The 19,198-nt window shown below is 50.2% G+C and overlaps 1 protein-coding gene across 3 annotated transcripts in view; it reads left to right on the plus strand.

Annotated features, from left to right (window-relative positions):
• Positions 1-1,314: 1,314 nt before the first annotated feature.
• The window catches only part of herc1 (HECT and RLD domain containing E3 ubiquitin protein ligase family member 1), a 29,703-nt gene continuing 11,819 nt past the window's right edge, over positions 1,315-19,198 (plus strand). Inside the window, exons 1-45 of one of the 3 annotated variants that reach the window (XM_053864568.1) lie at positions 1,315-1,572; positions 3,384-4,384; positions 4,487-4,582; positions 4,667-4,861; positions 5,078-5,389; positions 5,454-5,550; positions 5,627-5,770; positions 6,129-6,256; positions 6,332-6,476; positions 6,558-6,729; positions 6,794-6,928; positions 6,996-7,161; positions 7,387-7,512; positions 7,592-7,810; positions 8,724-8,876; positions 8,954-9,086; positions 9,187-9,378; positions 9,449-9,673; positions 9,748-9,921; positions 9,999-10,113; positions 10,257-10,377; positions 10,443-10,596; positions 10,919-11,261; positions 11,334-11,451; positions 11,545-11,596; positions 12,053-12,324; positions 12,415-12,630; positions 12,702-12,822; positions 12,895-13,132; positions 13,310-13,467; positions 13,548-13,703; positions 13,778-13,884; positions 14,361-14,471; positions 14,542-14,712; positions 14,787-15,026; positions 15,109-15,192; positions 15,280-15,830; positions 16,003-16,537; positions 16,652-16,910; positions 17,107-17,317; positions 17,394-17,560; positions 17,627-17,743; positions 17,802-18,030; positions 18,702-18,823; positions 18,897-19,120. In XM_053864568.1, the coding sequence (XP_053720543.1) occupies positions 3,410-4,384; positions 4,487-4,582; positions 4,667-4,861; positions 5,078-5,389; positions 5,454-5,550; positions 5,627-5,770; positions 6,129-6,256; positions 6,332-6,476; positions 6,558-6,729; positions 6,794-6,928; positions 6,996-7,161; positions 7,387-7,512; positions 7,592-7,810; positions 8,724-8,876; positions 8,954-9,086; positions 9,187-9,378; positions 9,449-9,673; positions 9,748-9,921; positions 9,999-10,113; positions 10,257-10,377; positions 10,443-10,596; positions 10,919-11,261; positions 11,334-11,451; positions 11,545-11,596; positions 12,053-12,324; positions 12,415-12,630; positions 12,702-12,822; positions 12,895-13,132; positions 13,310-13,467; positions 13,548-13,703; positions 13,778-13,884; positions 14,361-14,471; positions 14,542-14,712; positions 14,787-15,026; positions 15,109-15,192; positions 15,280-15,830; positions 16,003-16,537; positions 16,652-16,910; positions 17,107-17,317; positions 17,394-17,560; positions 17,627-17,743; positions 17,802-18,030; positions 18,702-18,823; positions 18,897-19,120 (8,979 nt within the window). In that variant the 5' untranslated portion in view covers positions 1,315-1,572; positions 3,384-3,409. The remainder of the gene's footprint in view (positions 1,573-3,383; positions 4,385-4,486; positions 4,583-4,666; positions 4,862-5,077; positions 5,390-5,453; positions 5,551-5,626; positions 5,771-6,128; positions 6,257-6,331; positions 6,477-6,557; positions 6,730-6,793; positions 6,929-6,995; positions 7,162-7,386; positions 7,513-7,591; positions 7,811-8,723; positions 8,877-8,953; positions 9,087-9,186; positions 9,379-9,448; positions 9,674-9,747; positions 9,922-9,998; positions 10,114-10,256; positions 10,378-10,442; positions 10,597-10,918; positions 11,262-11,333; positions 11,452-11,544; positions 11,597-12,052; positions 12,325-12,414; positions 12,631-12,701; positions 12,823-12,894; positions 13,133-13,309; positions 13,468-13,547; positions 13,704-13,777; positions 13,885-14,360; positions 14,472-14,541; positions 14,713-14,786; positions 15,027-15,108; positions 15,193-15,279; positions 15,831-16,002; positions 16,538-16,651; positions 16,911-17,106; positions 17,318-17,393; positions 17,561-17,626; positions 17,744-17,801; positions 18,031-18,701; positions 18,824-18,896; positions 19,121-19,198) is intronic. The other 2 variants (XM_053864569.1, XM_053864570.1) reach the window with 2 other exon arrangements.

Genomic DNA, 19,198 nt, shown 5'->3' on the forward strand with positions numbered 1-19,198 from the left:
TGTGTGTTGTGCGTGCGTGAGGGAGGTGACACCCTCTGACCTTTGTCTTTCATTCATGTCAGTGTAGCTTTCTCTGATCAGTAACAAAATAGAAACATGTTTACAGGGGAAATGCAAGTCCAGTCACCCGCATGATCGCTGCACATTGTTTTGTATTCTAGTAATGAAAGCCAGTGTTTTCAATGTTAGCTGGTCGCTAGGGGAAGAGAGCAAACTTGAAAGTCCCTTTTCCTGACATTTCACTGACGGATCACAAGATGTTTTGTCGGCAGAGTAGAGATGAAAAGCAGGTCTCTGGTTCAAGGTCTGCCCCTGTGGACCTCCCAATTGGAAGTGACTGGAAACATTTCAAATCAACGCAGCCCGGGGACAGAAATCTATGGAAAGAACTAGAGGGCGCTCTTTTTGTCAGGTAAACAAGTGATGGCCTTTCCATCACACACACATACCTGTTTACTGGGGCAAGGAGAGTCACTTGGTTGGAGCTCAGCTACACATAAGGACAGACCATCACTCACAAGCACCTGCGTGGGGTAACTTCAGGACTCTGATTTCCTCCCACAGTCCTGAACCAGTCCAGTGTGTGTGTTATCATGCTTTGTGGGGACCAATTCTTGACAAAACACCATCCTTGTGGTAGACCTTAGGCCTTTGCGGGCACATATTTGCTGGTCCCCACACGGGACAAGACTCAGTTTGAGGATGAAGGCTTCAAAATAACTGGGTTCAGTCTGGTTCAGAGTCCTGGTTCAGGTGAGCCATGTGTTTTGCAGGGTTAGGTTTAGGGGGAGAGGCTGGGGAAAGGGTGATGGTCATGAGAAACCTCACAATGTCCCCACAAGAATGGAAATACAAGAGAGAGGTTGTTTGTCGAGATATGACCCAGAAAATAACACAACCCATAATGCCATCGTCCTACATTTAAAGCCAGTCTTGATTGGTTGTTGGTCTTCGACTGAAATAATGAATCACAATTTTTGGTCACCGCAACCGCACAGAAGTTTGACTGCATACTGCGTTTAGAAAAAAAGTCTGGCTCAAACGATTATTTGGAACACTGCCATAAATAATCTATTACTTGCTGCATTTTGAACATTTAATGGCTTTTTCGGCAGCTTAACCTTCGAGAATAAAATACAATAAAAATGAATACATTCGGATGTAAAACAATGTGAAGAATAAATTCTGATATTTGATGATAGAGAGTGTAATTTAACTGATTACGTAACTTTTCCGAGTCATGGCGCGGCTAACAACAAGGGGCGTTGACTAGTGACGTCGATTGGCCACAGGTTTGGTGACGTCATACGCTGTTTTGATCTGTACGTCAACATTTTATGGAAGCCGGTGTTGCTCTGGAAGCAGACCAGACGTGGGAACCGGGCTTGCTGTGTTTTTTAAATGTCGTTCCGAGTGGATTAAATTGTAGAGAAAGAAGCGTCTGTGGAAACGACGAGGTGCCGTCAGGAGTTGTCAGAACGGAGCAGTGTCGGGGAGAGAAGGGGCCACTGTCCGAGGAACTGACCGCAGCTTGTGGAGGCTGACCAGCCTGGAGGCCGCGGACAGCGTCCGGTAAGAGCGCCAGCGGCATGCGACAGCACCGAGGCAGACCTATCGAGCAGCCGCTCGGAGGCCCCCCACCCCGACGGCTGGGGTCCTGCCTGCACCGGTGAAGAGGGCGTTAACCGCGCATATGCTAACTCGGCTAACGGCTAACCTTAGCTCCCGTCTGCTTCTGGAACATAACTCCAATTTCGTGTTTTTTTCCAAAAGTGCATGACAACAACTGATATTCGTTTTCATTCCAAGCATGGGACTTGACGCCAGCGGTGTTTAAGACGCGCCGTTCGTGTTTTGGTGGACAGTAACAGACCGAGCCAGTTAGCATGCTAGCAGCCAGTCAGCTGTGTCATAGTCTAACTCAGGGGTGTCACTCTCAGCCAGGAGATCGATACATGCTCCCCTGCGTTTATCAGTTCACCTGCTCTAATCTCACCTAATGCACGTATAAAAGCGGTGTAATCTGCTGCAGCAGGTCAATGTGTGTCTGCGTCCGAGCACCTGACCAGGCTCCCCCAGCAGTGGTTCCCCCTCCCGCTCAACCGGACCGACCAGACTCAAGGAAATGTTGCTCGCTTAACTGCCCAGAACGTTTGAAAAACAGCCTGTAAATATGACCTCTTGTTGCAACATGCTACTGATGGTACGACGTTTGCAACGGTTTCTTGGCAAAAGCTGCGGTTCAAGTTAACCTCGTACCTCGTACTTTTATTGGATTTGTTTATTGTAAATCCATGCACATAGACGCCACCCTCCTGTTACACTGCACAGCGTCTGTCCTCCGATGAGCCTTGGCCAAAACCCCAACCAAACTCATTAATTCACGGAATCCTTGAGTCGTGACTCGATCTAACGACGGTGGACTTAAATGGACTCAGAGATCACCAGAGCTAAGTCCAGTAGAGCCTTTGGGATGTGGTGGAACAAACGATCGGCTTCACGAATGAACAGCTGCCTGCTCTCCAGCAATGTTATGTCATTCATTGATTCATTTTCTGCAGTCTTTTCTTTTGAGGAATGTTAGAGACCAGCAGAGTTGGTTGCCTTTATGTCTTTATAATTAGAGAGGCAACTAACGACTATTTTTCAGTCGACAAGTGACTGACTACTTTAAGTCTGGAAAAAAGTTGTCATCATAATTAAGTGAAAAAAAGTGGTTGTTACAACTATTTATGTCAGACAAACTTGAGTTACCATTATTTTAATGAAATCATTAATCATTAATGAAAAATACAATCTTAAATCTCATCTTAAATCGTGCAGATCCTACTGAAAAAATATGTTACACATCTTCATTCACTGTGACTTTTTTTAATTAACATTATTATTAACTATGTTTTTCACTACTCTAGTGTCCAAATTATTAATTTATTATCATGACTTTGTATTTGTATCATTAAACACTTTCAATAACCATGCTTCTGATGCATTATTGCATTATACATTTGTCTCTTTTAGTTTAATATGTCCAATATGTCTTATGTCCAGCTTGTGGTGTTGAAATGAATTTCTGTGAGTTCAGTATTTCTCAAAAATAGTTCCATCATGCAGGACTGAGGTAGAACACTCGAGGGCGGGCTCTAAAGGGGGAACTAGTCAGTCACATAACTCAGTGGACAACTTCATGACTGTCATCTGACACATCTAAAAACTGCCAATTTTTTTTTATCCACGCTACAGCGAGTAGTTTTCTCTACAAGGTTTGTTGTGGAGCTCATGGCTCATTGAGAGTCAGAGAGACTGTCTGCTACTGTGATTGTTGCCAGGAATGGACTTGATTTAGCCTTACGAAACAAACGCTCACACTCCAACTATGTTGACAGGACTGATGGCTCCAGAGTGACGTGCCATGGCTTTGATGATCCCGCCAGTGAAGGTGAAATGGCTGGAGCACCTCAACAGTTCGTGGATCACAGAGGACAGCGAGTCCATCTCCAGGCGGGAGGGGGTCTCACTGCTGTACTCCAAACTTCTGGCCAACAAGGAAGTGGTTCTGTTGCCACAGCAGGTTTTGTGTCTTAAGGGACCTCAACTGCCTGACTTTGAGCGGGAGTCACTGTCCAGCGATGAGCAGGAGCACTACTTGGACGCGCTGCTCGGGAGCCAGCTGGCTCTCGCCAAAATGGTGTGCTCCGACTCGCCATTTGCTGCTGCCCTGCGCCAGCGAGTCCTGGTCTTGCAGCGGGTCTTTTACGCTCTGTCTAACAAGTACCATGACAAGGGTAAGGTGAAGCAGCAGCAGCACTCACCAGAGAACAATCTGAGCTCTGCAGATCAGCACTCTGTCCATGAGCGTCCGCGCTCCAGCACCGACGCACTCATTGAAATGGGTGTTCGGACCGGGCTGAGTCTTCTGTTCGCTCTTCTGCGTCAGAGCTGGATGATGCCCTCAGTCAGTGGGGGAGGAGGAGCGGCTGTTCACGGGGGAGGGACCGCTGGTACAATCAACTTGTGTAACGATGTCATCCACACGGCCATCGACGTGGTTAGCTCATTGCCTCCACTTTCACTGGCCAATGAGAGCAAGATCCCGCCCATGGGTCTGGACTGTCTGGCGCAGGTAACGGCCTTCCTGAAGGGCGTCACGATGCCCAACAGTGGCGCAGACATGCTGGGCCGCCGGCTGGCGTCTGAGCTGCTGTTAGGGTTAGCGTCGCAGAGGGGATCCCTCAGATACCTGCTGGACTGGATCGAGATGGCCCTCGCTGCCTCCGCGGTGGTCTGTTCTCGGGATCAAACACCGGTCCCCCAGGGTCAGAATCAAGAAGGTCTCATTGGATATGACTGCTTCATGAACATTCTGCTGCAGATGAGACATTCGCTGGTGAGTGTAGGTGTTCTCCTGTGTATGTCTCTTCGCACGTATACATCTTAGCTTTAAACGTTATAATGTGAAAAATAATTTTGGGGCAAATGTGTATTTCAGGGCTCCTCGGCCGACCGCAGCCAATGGAGAGAGCCAAGTCGCAACGCTGATGGACTCTGTTCCTTATATGAAGCTGCACTTTGTCTTTTTGAAGAAGTGAGTCTACCGTGGTCATGTGACTGCCGTGATAGCATGGGTCACTTTAAATCTGTGTGTTTTCTTCGTGTGCTCCGTCGCCAGGTGTGCAGGATGGCTTCGGACTACTCTCGGACTTGTGTGAGTCCAGAGAACATCCAGGCGGGTGAAGTTCCCGTGGTGACCGAGACATGCGAGGTCTTTGTGTGGGGGAGCAACAGCAGCCACCAACTTGTGGAGGGAACCCAGGAGAAGATTCTGCAGCCCAAGCTCACCTCGACCTTCTCTGATGCCCAGACGGTTAGATGCGGTCTAATTAGTAATTAGAGGTCTATAAAAACAGAACTTGAAAATGTCCTGTCAAAAAAAGGGTCTGACCCCTGTTTGTGTCAAAAAAAAAAGTCAACCAAATAGTCCGTTGACCTCTATGGTCCTCTATGATTTGTCCAAGTGTTACTCTCACACAGACACACCACGGTCCTCACAGCTGCTAACTGGAGTCTCTTGGTCCCGCAGATCGAAGCTGGCCAGTACTGCACTTTTGTCATATCATCTGATGGTGGCGTTCGCGCCTGTGGGAAAGGCAGCTATGGTCGACTGGGGCTGGGCGATTCCAACAACCAATCCTCACTGAAAAAACTGACCTTCGAGCCACACCGGGCCATCAAGAAAGTGTCTTCGTCCAAGGGCTCCGACGGTCACACACTAGCCTTCACCACTGAAGGGGAGGTGTTTAGCTGGGGGGACGGAGACTATGGCAAGCTGGGGCATGGAAACAGCTCCACCCAGAAGTACCCCAAACTCATCCAAGGACCCATGCAGGGCAAGGTATGAAGGTACCTGGAAAATACCGGTGTGCTCTTAATTCACCGGCTTTTGTGTGTTGGCGTAGGTGGTGGTGTGTGTTTCTGCTGGTTACAGACACAGCGCTGCCGTCAGCGAGGATGGGGAGTTGTACACATGGGGAGAAGGAGATTTTGGGCGACTTGGTGAGTGACACCTAAATTAGACTCTGATGATGTCACACAAATGGTACCTGAGGTGACCTGAGGTATCACTGTGCAGGTCACGGTGACAGCAACAGTCGGAACATTCCCACACTGGTCAAAGACATCAGCAACGTGGGCGAGGTGTCGTGTGGAAGCTCCCACACTCTGGCGCTTTCCAAAGACGGGCGCACCGTGTGGTCATTCGGCGGAGGGGACAACGGTAGGTGACATGACTGCACATCTTACCATTTGTCATATGGGCTACTGTCAACACGAAACATTCAGCACAATGTTCAACACCCGAACCTCATCACTGAAAACACTTGTCAACGCTCTAACTTCAATCCTCAACAAACGCCCACACATTATCAACCTTCGTCTACACTGGTTTAACCCGTTCAACACACTGCACATCACACGCTAGCATATGTTGCTACGTTCCTCACTTCACTCTTCAGAAAAGTTCTCTTGCACCATCACAGACCTCCTGTCCTCCACATACATGTCAATGCCTTTGCTGATGGACTCGCGCATGATTGATATTTGACTGAATGATTGTGATTGTCATTTGTGTTCAGGAAAACTGGGCCACGGTGACACCAACAGAGTTTACAAGCCCAAGGTGATTGAAGCTCTCCAGGGGATGTTCATCCGGAAAGTGTGTGCAGGAAGTCAGTCGTCTCTGGCTCTGACCTCGACCGGACAGGTGAACTTTGGACTTTCAGGAAACTAAAACTTTGACCTGGTAAAATTGTCATGTCATGTCGTGCTGTGCTTGCAGGTGTATGCGTGGGGCTGCGGTGCTTGTCTGGGCTGCGGCTCCTCTGAAGCCACGGCGCTGCGGCCCAAACTGGTGGAGGAGCTGGCCACTACCAGGGTGGTGGACGTGTCCATCGGAGACAGTCACTGTCTTGCCCTCTCACATGGTCAGTGCTTGATTGTCCTGATTGTTCTTGTTTGCGAACACCGAGATCCGAATTTCAACCCCGCCTTGGTTCTGTTTGAAGACAATGAGGTTTATGCATGGGGGAACAACTCCATGGGTCAATGTGGTCAGGGAAACTCCACTGGCCCAATCACCAAACCCAAAAAGGTCGTGGGTCTGGATGGAGTCGCCATTCAGCAGATCTCTGCCGGGACCTCCCACAGCCTTGCGTGGACCGCCCTCCCGAGAGACAGGTGAGCGTCACCCGATCTCAACCTTGGTTTCCGGCTTTATGACGTAGATGTTTCCCAACCTCAGGCAGGTGGTGGCGTGGCATCGTCCATACTGTGTGGACCTAGAGGAGAGCACCTTCTCTCACCTGCGCTCCTTCCTGGAATGTTACTGTGACGGCATCAACAGTGAGGCCCCCCCTCCACCCTTCCCTTCTTCAAGGTGAAAACCAAGGCTCCGACAATGTGAGAGATGAGTGTGCGATGTAATCGTTGTTCTCTGTTAACAGGGAGCATCATCACTTCCTTAAGCTTTGTCTGCGGCTCCTGTCCAATCACCTGGCTCTAGCGTTGGCCGGGGGCGTGGCCACCAGTATTTTAGGCCGTCAGGCCAGACCTTTAAGAAACCTGCTTTTTAGACTGATGGACTCGTCTGTACCTGATGACATCCAAGAGGTGGGTGACTCTGGCGACCTGACAGGGACCCTGATGTTATTATCGCTGGGTGTAGATGTGAGCATGAGGACAGCTGTACTGCTGTCTGTCGTCATGGCAACCAGATATAATTTTTTTCTCTGTAGCTATGGCAACAGTACATGTTTCCTGCGGTTCACTTACTGATGACATTGTCACTCTGCTTGTGAGTGTAAAACTTCCATCCCCATTTGATGTGTGTGACAGGCTGTGATTGACACGCTGTCAGTGGGCGCCACCATGCTGCTCCCACCCCTCAGAGAGAGGATGGAACTGCTTCACTCTCTGTTGCCTCAGGGCCCGGACAGATGGGAGAGTTTGTCCAAGGGTCAGGTATGACAAGGTCAAAATGTCACGCTTCTTCAGGTACTGCTCCACAGCTTCACAGTACCTCTGCGTGTGTCTGTCACAGAGGATGCAGCTGGACATCATCCTCACGAGCCTGCAGGACAACACGCATGTTGCTTCTCTGCTGGGGTACAGTTCTCCAGCCGACAGTCCAGAGGTTCTTACATCTGGCTCTGGTTCGGCTCCAGCGTCAGACCTGAATTACATTGGATCCAGTCACCCAGACACTCACTTGGCCGAGATCCTCATGAAGACCCTGCTGAGGAACCTAGGCTTCTACACTGTAAGTATAGACCTCGTGTTTGGATCACCACCCACATTGGTGCGCCTCTACGCAAGTATGTGTGGAGTAAGGATGGGCGATAACTTATTGTACACGATATCTGGCCATACACAATATCCACTATGACAATTCTGCATCTCACGATAAATCCAATAAACACGAGGCTCACTTGCTGCATTGGACCTGCACACGTGAACATGACGAGACCGTGACGGCGAGAGTGTGGTGGTCTTTGGTTCACAATGGTAGTTTTAAACTGATTTTGAATCCAGGGAACCTTTGATAATGACACTGGTCGACTCTGAGTCTCTGGATCCATGTTTATTTGGTGTGAAGGAGTGGTCCTCATAGGTTCTCTGATGCGCTCGTCTGCCTTGGTTCACATCAACACATGCAGGTCTCCTGCTGCGCTGGTGAAAACAGTTGTATATGGAACGGAACTCTGCTCCGGTATTGGCGGCGCGTCCTCTTCTGCGTCCCCATTAGGGTTCACTGATCATGGATTCGCTCTCGCAGGCAGCGCTAATGCTACAACCCGGCATCAGTTAGGGACCATCAACAAATTCTAAAGTATTAGTGAAATCTTCAATAAGGCCATGGGAAACAAACATTTTAGGAGAGAGAGAATTGTGAAAAGGTTTTTCATCACACAAGACAAAGGACTGACCGTTTGTATCATGATTTGGAGAAGAGAATATGACTAAATAATGATGTTGGAGACAAACTCCACTAATAAGTTTCATCATAAAACAGTTTCAAGGGAGAGTGTGGAGGAGAATGAAAATGTATTTATCGTGATAATTAGCGTTATCGCTGAAATGTATTGCGATAACTTTTTTTGGTCTATATCGCCCGTCCCTAGTGTGGAACTGTCCATGCATCATTCATCATTTCGTCTTTTGTGTGTGTGCAGGACCAGGCTTTTGGTGAGCTGGAGAAGAACAGTGATAAACTCCAACAGGATATGACATCATCGGACAGCAGCCAGCCTGCACACCTGCATCTGTTGCTGTGTTCACTACAGAAACAGCTTTTAGCTTTCTGCCACTCAAACAGCGACAGCGAGGTGAGTGTGTTGGAATGTGTGTTGTTGTCCGTGTTCCGGGTCTCTGGACCTTTCAGTGACAGGATGGGTTTTTGTAGAACTGGAGCAGTGTCGCTCTGCTGCACAAACACCTGCAGCTGCTGCTGCCTCATGCCACCGACATTCTCTCGCGCTCGGCTGTTTTGATCAGAGACAGCGCCGGCAACGAAAGCTTGAGAGAGAAACTGCAAGGTGAGTCTGTCATGTCACATGCTGTTGTAGTTGTAGATGTCTGGAAGAAGCTGCTGATGCATGATGTGAGAATTAACTGGATTGTTTTTCCTGCCACCAGAGGTCATCTATGTGTCTGCAGCAGGCAGCATGTTGTGCCAGATCATCAACTCACTGCTGCTCCTGAGTGTGTCTGTGTCGAGGCCGCTGCTGCGCCACCTGCTGGATCTGTTGCCTCCGTTGGATAGACTGAACCGTCTGTTGCCTGCTGCAGAACTCCTGGAGGACCAGGAGCTGCACTGGCCCCTGCACAGTGAGACACACACAACACTCGTGCACAAGGGCCCACACATGTTCTTTAATAATAAACCTCCATCCTTCAGGTACGTCGGACTTTGCAGATCCAGCCTCAGGAATGTCCCTGCCCCCGCCGGCGCAAATGTGGGTGTGGTTGGTGGACCTGGAGAGGACGGCCGCCCTGCTGGTGGGACGCTGTCTGGGTGGAATGCTGCAGGGAGCCCCTGCCTCGCTGGAGGAGCAGGACACTGCCTACTGGCTCAAAACCCCACTCTTCAGCAACGGCCTTGAGATGGAGAGCACACAGCTCGGTAACACTCGCTGCCACTGCTGGTTTCATGTAGTCCCATATAACCAACATAGCTGCGGTCTCATCGTCCCTCAGATGGCTGCATCAGCTCTCTTCTGGAGGCAGCGCTTTCAGGTAATGAGGAGCAGAAGCCCTTTGACTGTCCCCTCCCCTCGGACCTCATGGTTCTGGTCGAATTGTCCGTGGGCTCCACCAAGGAACCTGCCAGCAGCCTCTGGATCAACATGCAGGACTATGCACTCAGCAAAGGTTTGGACTTTCCTTGTCTCACTGCTCTGCTTAAAAAGTTTTGACTGCTGTAATGGATCTGTTTCTTCCTGGTTCAGACTGGGACAGCTCGGGTCTGGGTTCGGAGGTTCTGTTGGACACAGTGTCTAGATTTGTCCTGGCGGCGCTGTTGAAGCACACAGGTCTTCTCAGTGAGGCAACCAGGGAGGGAAAGTAAGTGTAACCCTACATGATTCACTCATAAACAAGCAAATGTTTTGTTTAAATTCTAAACCGTTCACTTTGTTGTGTTAATTATAAAATGCATACAGAAGTGAAGTCCAGCTTGAAACATGACGTTTACTGCTGTCCCTCAGGTATCAGCCATCTCCTTCCCTGGCTGAAGTCTATCGGAGTGTCTACAAGGTGCGAGGGCGCCTGCTGGCCTGCAAGAACCTGGACTTTGTTCAGACTCACCTGTCCTCTCAGGATGAAAGGGTGAGTCATGTGAATGCGTGAGGGGCATGTGAGGCAAAGACGTGACGTGGGTCTTGTATGGTCAGACTTCAGACAACCAGGACTGTGGGGACCTGGACCCGCAGGAACATTCTTTTACACGGACGATTGATGAGGAGGCCGAGCTGGAAGAGAGAGCCAGCCGCGAGAGAGAGGATGGCCATCTGGAGCAGGATGACGACGAGGACATTCCACCTGGAAGTGAGTGTGTCTTTGTTGAGTGTGTGACTAGAGGTGGTGACGGGCTTGTGAGGCTCCATGAAAAAGTGGCCTCATTTTCATTCAGCTGTGCTGTTTTAAAAACCTAAAGCTCTTAGAGCAGAGAGTGCCACCTAGTGGGCTCTGGGCATCAGGACGCTGTTTCCTGATTGAGCCTCATCAGCCCATCACTAACCGAAGGGTGAGTGGTGAATTCACTTTTTACTTATGTAATAATTTGTTACTGACAGTGTGTGTGTGTGTGTGTGTGTGTGTCTGTGTCTGTGTGTGTGTGTGTCTGTGTGTTTCTGTGTGTGCGACAAAGAAATTATGAAATGTTTCTTTTCAGCAAGAGAATTGGCTCATATCTGGGATGGGGAGCGGGCAGGCAGTAGCAGTCAGAACTCGGCTTCTTGGGGCGCTCTTGGAGCCGGAGGAAGCGCTATCCCAGATGTGCCGGTCCAAAGCCCGCAGGGCAGGAGAGGCAGCACTGGCCTCCCAGAGGGGCACGACGTGTACACCGCTACCTGCAACTCCGTCATCCATCGCTGCGCCCTGCTGGTGCTCGGCGTCAGCCCGGTTCTGGACGAACTCGCCAAACAGAACCAGGAGGAGCCGCTGACTCCGCCTACGGCACCCACCCATGAGTGTCTCAGTTTCATGACGAGGTCTGGTTAAGATCCCAGAAATCATCAAGAATCACTTGAGCTAATACAAATAAAATTCTATGTGTCTGTTAGGAGTGAGAGTCTGCAGTCTCAAGGTCGCTCTGTCCAGTTTTCTGGATTTAAACTGTTGAAGTCCAGAAGTGAATCGGATCTGTCGCAGCCAGACTCTGATGAGGAGGGATACTCTCTGGTACACACCGTTTATAGAACACAATGAATGGTTAAATGTACGGTAACAGTTACAACACATAATAAGAAAATTGTGTCTGATTTTGTTCTTCAGAGTGGCAGGTTCACTGTGGACCAGGACTCTTCCTTCTCTCAGAAAAAGAAAGGTAAATGTTTCTCATGTTCAGTTACCATGATTACTACTACACTTGTTTCTGATCATTGTAACTGCACTGCTGCTTTGGACGGCTGTTTTGTTGTATTGGGGATGTGCTTGTTAAAGAGGATCATTCCATGGGTATGAACATTGCTCTGATGGGTGTAGCCAGAATCTTCAGGGCAACTGATACTGTCCTTGCACATGTGCCAGTTGACTTGCCTGTGTTCCACTTCCGTTCAAGACAAATTCAAATGGGACGATTTTCCCGTCTAAAAGATATTGGTAGCAATCCCATCGTGCTTTTGAATTTTTTTGCTCCTTTGTTTGCACCTGAAGGGGTTGGACCACACAAAACAATGTGTAATAATGACTATTGCAATGTCTTTATTCATTGAGAGTTTGGTAGCCATGGTGACCAAACCTATGAATCGTCACACTGGTTTCTAATATTTCTCTCCCTCAGGACTTCGCCACTACTCTCCCGACTCTCTGGCCGAGTCTTGGTTCCGTGCCAAACTGTGTCACCAGAGAAGCTTTGGCTCCACTCACTGGTCTGGAGAATCGGACCTGGACCTGAGCTGCTCGCTCGGTGTCCACGCTCTGATAGACAATGTGGTCAGTTTCATCAGTGGAGATGTAGCGCTGAGTCCGGCCTTCAAAGAACCAGAGGAGAACATGTCCACCTGCCCCCAGGCCATCATCCTGGCCATGGAGCAGCAGCAGAACCGGGCAGAGGTAATATCGATGTAATATCACTGTAGGCGAACGCCTGTCATTATATTGTTTAAAAGTGGAGCCGTCACACTATAATGTTTGGCTCTCCAGCTCCGCCTGGAGTCTTTGCACCAGATCTTGACGCTGATTTCTGGCATGGAGGAGAAGAGTAGTCAGCAGAGTGGAGCGTGTCGCTCCAGCTCAGCCTTCCATTCCGCCTCTCTGCTCACCTCAGTCCGGCTGCAGTTCCTGGCTGGCTGTTTTGGACTGGGCACTGTTGGTGCTGGAGGTCTGAAGTGTGAGAGTGTCCAGTTGCACCACTACCAGGTGGGACATCGACCGTTTCTAACAAAGCCAAAATAAAGAGCATGAGTGAAAAGAACTTTGACTCATTGCAGGATGGTGTGAAAGCAGCCAGGAGGAGTGTCCAGATGGAAATTCAAACTGAGGTTCATAAGATCTACCAGCAGATGTCAGTCACACTGGAGCGAGCGCTGCAGGACAACAAGCATCACATTGGTAGGTGAAGTGCTTTTTATTTTGAGGTGAATCAGTTTATAGTTGTGCCTCCGTCTGCATCTCTCACAATAGAAGCCCAGCAGCGCCTCCTGCTGGTGACGGTGTTCGCCCTCAGTGTGCGGTATCAGCCAGTCGATGTGTCCCTGGCCATCTCCAGTGGTCTGCTGAATGTGCTGTCTCAGCTGTGTGGCACCGAGACCCTGCTGGGCCAGCCCCTGCAGCTGCTGCAAAAACCTGGTGTGTCCCAACTGAGCACAGCCCTGAAGGTGGCATCAACCCGCCTACTGCAGATCCTCGCCATCAGCACAGGGTACGAGGTCAAATCCAACTAGTAGACTCGAGTTTCGGGGTCATGTGTACACAGTATGTCTGGGGTTTTGATCCAGTGTCTAATTGGGTTGGCAAAAATAAAAGAAATTATGCAAAACAGATGCATGAAAAATGTCAGCTTATTGCTGCAGTAACTTCCTATGTTGTGATTCTACAGAACGTACGCTGACCAGTTGAGTCCAAAGGTGGTCCAGTCGCTGCTGGACCTCCTGTGCAGCCAGCTGAAGAACCTGCTATCCCAGGCTGCTGTCTCACCACTTGCCAGGAAAGAACCTGACAAAGACAGAGATGAGCTGGAGAAAAAAGACCTGAGAGGTTCATTTGAAAATCAGCGTTGTGTTGTCATTGATCAGCTGGCGTCCGCACTTTACTGACCTGTCAATCATGTCTCACAGCACTGCTTCGAAAGCAACACACTGCTGAGCTGCACCTTGGAGACTTCCTGGTCTTCCTCAGGCGGGTGGTGTCGTCCAAAGCCATCCAATCAAAGATGGCTTCCCCAAAGTGGACCGAGGTGCTGCTGAATATCGCAGCACAGAAGTGCTGCTCGGGTGGGTTCTCCTCCAGATAAGTGTCTTTGTTGGAATGTAAAACCTTGTTTTCTAGTGCACAAATCTGTCTTCAGGTCTTCCACTGGTGGGGAATCTCAGAACCAGATTACTGGCGCTTCATGTTTTGGAGGCGGTTCTGCCCGCTTGTGAGGCCAACATGGAAGACGATCAGGTGCATCAGGTATGTGTGTGGGGGAGTTCTTATTATCATGTGATTTAATTGGCAAGTTATGACTTGGATTACTTGGATTACCAATTCTTGTATGGCACTCTGTCAGGACATATTAACAACTGCCTAATGAAGTCAAGTCATCATTTTGATTACAAGTTCATTTTCAATCCATGTGATCGGTATCGGTGATCGGCAGCAAAAACCCTGATCGGAGCGTCCCTGCCACAAATCTTTGTCAGCGCCTCCTAACGTCATATGTTTGGTGCTGCAACTTTGTTTTGTCGTAGTTTATGTGTGCAATAAACTTTTTCATGAGGAAAAAAATTGTGACAGAGAATCATGATATCAATTCTTAGCTAAATAGTGATTCATATTTTCCCCTGAATTGTGCAGGCCTAGTCAAGAGTTCAACTGTGTGGCTTGAGTGTTGTCAACTGTTCAAGCTTTTGTCAGTGTTTAGTGACGCTAATGTGCGTGTGGCCCAGGTTGTGCAGCGGCTCTTCTCCCTGCTGTCTGACTGTATGTGGGAAACACCAGTGGCTGAAGCCAAACACCTGCTGCAGGTGAAAGAAAGGGTGGAGGAGCTCCATCTGCAGGTCAGTATGGTCTCCTTTTCCCTCGTCCTCTGAGGCGATGCAGCTGCTGAGGGTCTGGCTGAACCCACAGGGGGACGCTGAAGAGGAAGACGACCACCTTCCTGTTCAGGAAGTGTCCTTTGACCCTGAAAAGACCCAGTGTTGCGTGGTAGAGAACGGTCAGGTGCTGACCCACGGCAGTGGGGGCAAGGGTTATGGCCTGGCGTCCACCGGCATCTCATCAGGCTGCTACCAGTGGAAGGTATGTGATTTACATTAAATTGATGGGTTTTCCCACCTGTGGTCCGTATTCACCTGCATCACTGCTGTTCACAGTTTTACATGGTCAAAGAGAACCGTGGCAATGAAGGCACTTGTGTGGGCGTGTCCCGTTGGCCTGTCCACGACTTCAACCACCGCACCACCTCTGACATGTGGCTGTATCGGGCCTATAGCGGTAACTTGTACCACAACGGTGAACAGACCCAAACACTGGGGAGCTTCACACAGGGAGACTTCATCACCTGTGTTCTGGACATGGAGGCTCGGACCATCCTGTTTGGAAAGAATGGAGAGGTTGTGTGTGTGCTAACTAGAGTCTGTGTATGTGTTGTGATATGTGTGTATTTACCCTGTCATTGATTGTGTGACTCTGCAGGAGCCCAAGTTAGCGTTTGAGGACGTCGATGCCACTGAGTTGTTCCCTTGTGTGATGTTCTATAGCAGCAATCCTGGAGAGAAGGTGGGTCAGACCTCACACACACACACACACTGACGCACATATAAACTTACTGTACTACATGACCAAAGTGGATGTGTCTGGATGCAGGTGAAGATATGTGACATGCAGATGAGGGGGACACCAAGAGATCTACTCCCAGGAGATCCCATCTGCAGCCCGATGGCAACAGTCCTGGCCGAAGCCACCACACAACTGATCCGTATCCTGCATCGCACAGATAGATGGACCCACCCCATCAACAAAACCATGATAGAAAGGCTCCACAAGATCAAGCCGTGTCTCAGGGAGGTCGCTGGCGCATCTGGCGGCCAGCGGCTGAAGAAGAGCCGGTCCGTTCAGAGCCGTGAGGAGCATGACGCCCAACGAGACACCCAAGAACCTGTGACCCGGCCTGAGGAGGAGCGAGGACGCCACACCCGCCAGCACTTCTTGGCTGAGCTGTCGGAGAACCACCTGAGGGCGCTGTGCACAGACGTGTGGCCTGTCCTGGCTGTGATCGGAGGAATAGACGCAGGACTGCGGGTTGGTGGGAGATGTGTGCACAAGCAGACTGGACGACAGGCGACTCTGCTGGGTGTGGTCAAAGAAGGAAGCACGTCTGCAAAGGTTCAGTGGGATGAAGCTGAAATCACCATCAGGTAAGATTAGAAGATTACACCACAGAAAGAGGTCATGTAAACAGAACTTGTGAACGGTCCAGCTAGGACAGAGAAATTTGGGTGAACATCGCCTAATATTTAAAAAATAAAATAAAACCTTCTCACACATGGTGACATAGTCTTTTAACTGGTCAATCTTTCCCTCCTCTAGTGACACACCGCTTTATAACCTGGACCCATGTGACCCACTGTCCTTCGATGTTCCCCGTCTCTGTGGTTTGACACCTTCATTGCTTTTGGACCTCACCTGCCTCACCAGCGTGCACGAGGACACGCCCAACAAGCTGAGCGCCCGGCGTCACGACAAGAAGCACCGGGTCGCCTCCGCAGGGCAAGAGCCAACTGCTCAGGACAGCAAGGCGGACAGGAGTGAGAGCACAGCCTCGGATCTGCGGGTGTCTCATAGCCTGGAAGAGGTGAAGGCGCACTTGGCCTCCAACTCGAAGTCTGAGAGTGAGATCGCCAACGTTGTGGGCGGAAAGGACGGCCTCTTCACTGCAGGCCACGCCCCTTCAGATGCTAACCGGAGGAAAGGTCATGAACATTCCCGAAGTCACGAGCCGTCCATCTCCACGCAGTCAGAGATCCACGCTGTGCAGCTGTCCTACCTGTACCTGGGTGCCATGAAGACCCTGAGCGTCTTGCTGAGCTGCAGCAAGTATGCTGAGCTCCTGCTCATCCCCAAGGTACCACACAGACGGACTTCCATTTACACACTGACGCACTCACTGCTCCTGAACTGACTGACCTCATCCAGCTGACCAAATGAAACCTTGACCCAAACATCTCCTTCAAACCAGGCACAGCCGGACACCAACGGCAGTGGCCATAATGCAGACTTGAACATCAGCGCTAACTCGACGAGCCCACCTGTCTGCCCTGAGGAGGCGGAGATGCGAGCGGCGCTGCAGTTCCTTATGCGGCACATGGTAAAGCGTGCAGTCATGCGCTCTCCCATCAAACGGGCCCTGGGTCTGGTGGACCTGGAACGGGCTCAGTCCATCATCTACAAGCTGGTGGTGACTGGGTTGTTGGAAGAGTCCGGCCCATCCAGAGCAGGTAACAAGACAGTAGCTGCTGTGAAGCCTCAAGATCAATCTTTATATTTGCTTGAATATTCTCATCATTTTTATTCTCATCACATTGGTATCCAAAGCACACTATGATGGCCATGCTTTTCTTGCAGCTCCGAGGGGGAGGTCCAGTTTCAACCCATTATATCTGCACTACATATTTCTCATGTGTGTCCTGCCAGGACTCAGGAGTGACCCGGAGGGCCACAGTGACCCCCCTGAAGGCGATCAACTGGCCCAGACCCCCGTGACCACCAGTCCGTCCACCTCGAGCACCACCTCATTCATGAGTTCGTCCCTGGAAGACACCACCACTGCGACCACGCCTGTTACAGACACAGAGACGGCGCCTGCTGCTGAGTCTCCAGGAGCCATGCCGCTCAGTTTGCTCAGGTCAGGTCTCTAGTTCTGCTGATGGAAAACTCATGATTCTTTTCAAGACTGAACTTCTGATCCTGGGTTTCAACAGGCAAATGTTCTCCAGCTATCCAACCACGACCCTAGGTTCAAGCCGGCGAGCTCAGACGCCCCCAGTTTCCTCCCTTCCCACCTCCCCCTCTGATGAGGTTGGTCGGCGGCAGAGCCTGTCCTCCCCCGACACTCAGCCTGGCAGAGCTCAGAACAGAACTGGCACCTGTAAGTGATCCACCTCCCCTAACACTTCTGCTCGTGTGCCAGGAGCTCATTTCCATTTCCCTGCAGCTCTGTCGGACCCCACCAGCCGCCTATCCACGTCCCCTCCACCCCCTGCTATCGCCGTGCCGCTGTTGGAGATGGGCTTTTCTTTGCGCCAGATCACCAAAGCGCTTGAGGCCACAGGTAAGTCAGTCCTGCCACAAAACCAAATATCAGTTTTCCAACAAGCTTTTGGGTCCAGGTGCTCGTGGGGAAGCTGACACCCAGAACATCACAGTGCTCGCTATGTGGATGATTGAACATCCCCTCACTGACGACAACCATGAGGAAAGTGGAGCAGAAGCTCCTGACTCGTCCTGTGCTGGTGCCACTGCCTCTGGAGGGCTGAAGTCTGCTGACAGGAGGACATACTTTTCCACACCTGGAGAATCTTCTGATCCTGCAGAGATGGAGGAAGGCTTTAGTGAGAGGTACCTAAATCCTGATGCTCGTTTCAGATCACTGCTTTTCAGACAAAAGCTTTGTAATGAGGAACTGATCACAGGAACATTATCGCAGTCAACCCTGGTACCTGGAGTCTGGTTAGACCAGAGATGGTTGTCGAGACTGTCCAAACTCGACACAGAACACTAGCTGTCTTATTGTCTTATTGTCTCTTTCACAAACACCACAGCAGGTCTTAGAACTCCACTATAACCACCAGTGCCTGGTTACTTCACGCGGCAGCTCAAGTTACATCCCTGCTACAATGTTGCACCAAACTTCTCTTGAATGTCTGCAGCCGCGTCCGTTTCACTATAAAAACTCAAGATCTTACCAGGTTCATTAGTCTTATTTATAGTCCCAATGTTTCATCCTACTTGATTGAAGATAGATTCTCTGAGCAAGGGACGTTTCAGCAAGATGGAGGGACTTGCATCTTAAATATCATGTTCTGTCACTTTTTCTGTTGGCACATTTTCAAGTTTTTTTCTTGTTTTTGGAGGCACGTTTTTTCCAGTAGACTGGCGGTTTTGTTTGATCTCAAAATTGTCACGTGTGCCCAGTTTCTTGTTGCATACTGCTCACCAAGTTATCAAAGCTGTCGTGAAATGGACTTGGTATCATCAGTTAAATACATCAGTATTTTTGTGTGTTTCAGTGCGGAGTGTCCAGATCGGGATTGTACGTCCTCCTCAAGTGGAAACACCCTCACAAGCCGCTCGGCTGCAGGGAGGAAACAGCGGTTGGACTTGGCAGCTCGAACTCTCCTGGCCCGAGCAGGTGAAACCAGACTCTAGCTCGTCTATCTTCTGGTTCTGTGAGCACGTCAGTGACAGTTCTCATTGCTTCTCAGCTGGACTGTACCGCTCCGTGCAGGCCCACCACAGCCAGGCGCGGCGGGAAGTCCCACCCCTGCAGCAGCAGGACTCGGGAGCTCTGTACGACTTCAACCTCGATGAGGAGCTGGAGATGGACCTGGACGAGGAGACCATGGAAGCCATGTTTGGATCGGACCTCGCTAGTGACACGGACATTCTGGGAATGTGGATCCCAGAGGTACTGGACTGGCCAACATGGGTGTGTGTGACTTTCTGCTTTGGCCGGTGGGCCACTGTTCTGCTTGTGTGCTGCACCTCCTGCTACACCGGCATCTTC

The sequence above is a fragment of the Synchiropus splendidus genome, chromosome 5, assembly GCF_027744825.2.
Source record: "Synchiropus splendidus isolate RoL2022-P1 chromosome 5, RoL_Sspl_1.0, whole genome shotgun sequence".
NCBI lineage: Eukaryota > Metazoa > Chordata > Actinopteri > Syngnathiformes > Callionymidae > Synchiropus > Synchiropus splendidus.